Here is a 3505-nt window from a genome sequence, read left to right as displayed (position 1 = left end):
TTAATCCAAAGATTAAGAATTTAAACCACCACAATAGTTCACCTCTCCGACAAATCTGCAAAAACCCTATCAGAGAATTGTTTCTTAAATAAAATAGTATGTTACATCACATGCTTCACACGAGATATGTTTCCATCAATAGAATTCAATAAAGACACTAATCAACCACTAAGCATGCTAACTAAATTATTAGAATACCACTTTGAGAAAGAAAATATTTTCACACTATGTCGATACCTCTCCCACAGCACTTAAATGCTAATCAACAAATCTGCAACCACCTCCGGATACATACATCTCTAAAAGATGCTGTTTTTGCACAATATTAGCATCTTTCACGTCGGTCAACATCTTAAAAAGTAAATATAATACTCTCCCACGCTTTTCACTTCAATATAATAATACTCTTCCATGCTTTTCACTTGATCCTTTCTTTGCGTATTTCTTCCTTCAACCATGGACGTTACAGCGTAACAGAAAATCAAACAAAAAGAATCATAAAAAGAAAAGAAAACGCAACGTGTCAACACGAGAGTGGACAACGTGGCACGCGATATTTATCACCGTCACATTCCCTTTCATTATTTATTCACTGGTTCATAGCTTCTCTTTTCTTCACTCTTTTCTTTCATTTCATTGCCGCTGAATCTTCAATTTGAACTCACATTTTAAGCCTGCAACTACTACTACAGTGTAAAAAATGGAAAACGGAGATCAGTTTCAGGAATCAAAATCCAAATACGATTGTCTTTTATTCGGTAAATCACTTCATTTTCTCAATCTAATTTGCTTCGTTACTTAATTTAACTGATTTTAGGTTAAATATTTATATTATCTTGTTTGATATTTGCAGATCTGGATGATACTCTTTATCCTTTTAGTTCTGGATTATCAAATCACGTGACCGAAAATATTCAAGGTAATTGAAATTGATCAAATTATGATATATCTGATTAATTTGATTCAATTTTATACAATTTATTTATTTAGTTTTGATGGATTTACTATTGCAGAGTATATGCTTGAAAAGCTTGGGATACAAGAGGATAAAGTTCCTGAATTGTGTGTTTCTTTATATAAGATTTATGGGACAACGATGGCAGGTCTCAAGGTATATAAATTAATTAATTAATTGAATTTTGATTATTTTAATTAAAGGTATTTTTTGTTTTTTTAGGCTGTATATGGTGAAAGAATCATGATTTTTGTTTCTTTTTGTTCTCTATCAGGCTATTGGCTATGATTTTGACTATGATGACTTTCATAGGTAAATAAGTGTTTTTACATTTTTGTGATTTGTTAATCTTTTATAATTGATTAAATAGTTAGAATTAATGTGAAACTATTTTTTTTTTTTGCTGAACAGCTTTGTTCATGGTAGATTGCCATATAATTTGCTAAAACCTGATCCTGTTCTAAGGGGAATTTTGCTAAGCCTGCCCTTTCGAAAAATTGTAAGTTTCTTTGTTCTTATTTGATTTGATGGCCAAAGTAGTATGTAATATAAAATCTGTTTTATTGATTTATTTAAGCTTATATCTGATTATATTATCACTGGTAAAACTGTTTAGGACAATTTATAGAAGATGAAGTCATAAAGTTGTTTTGAGCTTATTTGTATAAGCTTTTTAAGATAGATTATTTAGAAACAGGTTATAACTTATATGAAATCACTTGGATTTTATCTTTTGTTATAGAAATGGACAAACCGTTTGTTCATAAACACTTACATAATAAAGACTGATGCTATAAGCATTTGATTAAGTTGTTTATGATCCTATTAGGTCTATAATTCATAATTTAAAGCTAATACTAATAGTATTTTTGTTTTCCTTATAGATATTTACAAACGCAGACGATGCACATGCAAAGAGAGTGCTTCACAGGCTTGGACTAGAGGATTGTTTTGAAAGAGTCATAAGCTTTGAGACACTTAATTCCTTCAAATCAAATAACTTCAACTCTCCTGACACTGACAGTGACTATAAACAAAGTTCCACAGGAATATTTGATTTTTATGAGTATATCTGTAATCCTGATGCTGATATTGTTCTTCCAAAGACCCCCGTTGTCTGTAAACCCTTTCAAGATTCATTTGAAAAGGTTTTTAAGATGATAGATATTGACCCTCAAAGAACAGTAAGATTTTATCCTTAAATTATTATCATTTTTCTGATTATGTGCTAACAAATTATGTATTTATTTAGTAACTTTGTGTTCTGTAGTTGTTCTTTGATGACAGTATCCGCAATATACAGACAGGAAAATCCTTGGGCCTTCATACAGTCTTGGTAGGTAGTTCTTGCCGTTGTTGATGAATGGATAAAATATTAGTAATAATATCATGTTGACATAATCATCCATTTATTATTTTTCAAACTTTTCTATGTATTGTCTTTCATTTGGTTAAGTTGAATGGAACTTCTTGCATATGTTTTGTTGAACTTGGACTTTGTCAATGTGCAATTTGAAGACTGAAAATCATTAGCAACATATCAAACTTAAATAGTTTATGAATCAAATTATGCAGGTTGGTACTTCCCTTAGAACTAAAGGAGTGGATTATGCCTTGGAGAGCATCCATAATATGAAGGAGGCATTTCCAGAACTGTGGGAAGTTGATGAGAAGAGTAAAAATGTCGAGTATTCTAGAAAGGTTGCAATTGAAACATCAGTTATAGCTTAACTTATTATATGCATCCACCTTTTGAATTTGTGGTGCCTAATATTGTTTGTGGCATCTAACTTTGACTAATGTACTTGTTATCAGAATACTGATATGTTATTTATATAAAATAAATGAGTTTTTATCTGCCAGGCTTTTATTTTTGTTAGGCTGGTGTTTTGGCATTCACATTATTTCCTATTTTCTATCGTTTAACAAAAAAAAAGGTAAAAAACAGAATTTGTAGATAAGAGAAGACATATCCATCAAGTGACAACAGTTGAAAAATGGGATTAAAGAAGGAAACATGAAATCATTTAAACATACAATAAGTAAAGTGTATGTTCAATAGCGTAGGGGACTCTTGCTTCCTCATCAATGAATAGCATCACCCCACACATGAATTAACTTAATAGATTTTTATACTCACTCTCTTATAATTATAAAACTGATTTTTAAAGTGAAGGTGTCACTCATTGTCTATGTGAGATTGTGCTTTTCTTTTCAAAACACCCCTTTATCTATGTATTAGTTAGGGCTGGTAAAAAGGGTCTCGCTTGTTTGGCAAGTCTGTTTGCCCACACTTTAGTGTCGGGCGTGTCAAGTATTTAGTCCCGCACCCTCTAATGTGTATGTCCCGTCTCGTCCCGTTGTTTTTGTGGACTTTTGCATACGCGGGTATTAATATAATTTTTTGTATTTTTAGATTTAAAAGATGCAGTGCCTGCAGGCCCGTCCACCACGTCTGCACTTTAGTGCGAGGCGAATCTAAATAATAGGTTCACATCCTCAACTATGTTCGTCCTACCTCATTTTTTTTGCAGGCTTTTGTTGAGCGGG

At 31.8% G+C, this 3505-nt stretch overlaps 1 protein-coding gene across 1 annotated transcript; it reads left to right on the top strand.

Moving 5' to 3' along the window:
• Positions 1-281: 281 nt before the first annotated feature.
• Positions 282-2817, top strand: LOC127087190 (uncharacterized protein C24B11.05). Its single transcript, XM_051028057.1, has 9 exons — positions 282-595; positions 693-758; positions 854-919; positions 1014-1111; positions 1230-1267; positions 1367-1454; positions 1840-2139; positions 2226-2291; positions 2531-2817. The coding sequence occupies exons 2-9, from the start codon at positions 701-703 to the stop codon at positions 2684-2686; spliced, it is 870 nt and encodes a 289-aa protein (XP_050884014.1). The 5' UTR covers positions 282-595; positions 693-700; the 3' UTR covers positions 2687-2817.
• The last annotated feature ends 688 nt before the right edge of the window (positions 2818-3505 follow it).

The sequence above is a fragment of the Lathyrus oleraceus genome, chromosome 5 (assembly GCF_024323335.1).
Source record: "Lathyrus oleraceus cultivar Zhongwan6 chromosome 5, CAAS_Psat_ZW6_1.0, whole genome shotgun sequence".
Taxonomy (NCBI): domain Eukaryota; kingdom Viridiplantae; phylum Streptophyta; class Magnoliopsida; order Fabales; family Fabaceae; genus Lathyrus; species Lathyrus oleraceus.
This window is presented reverse-complemented; position numbering and strand designations above follow the sequence as displayed.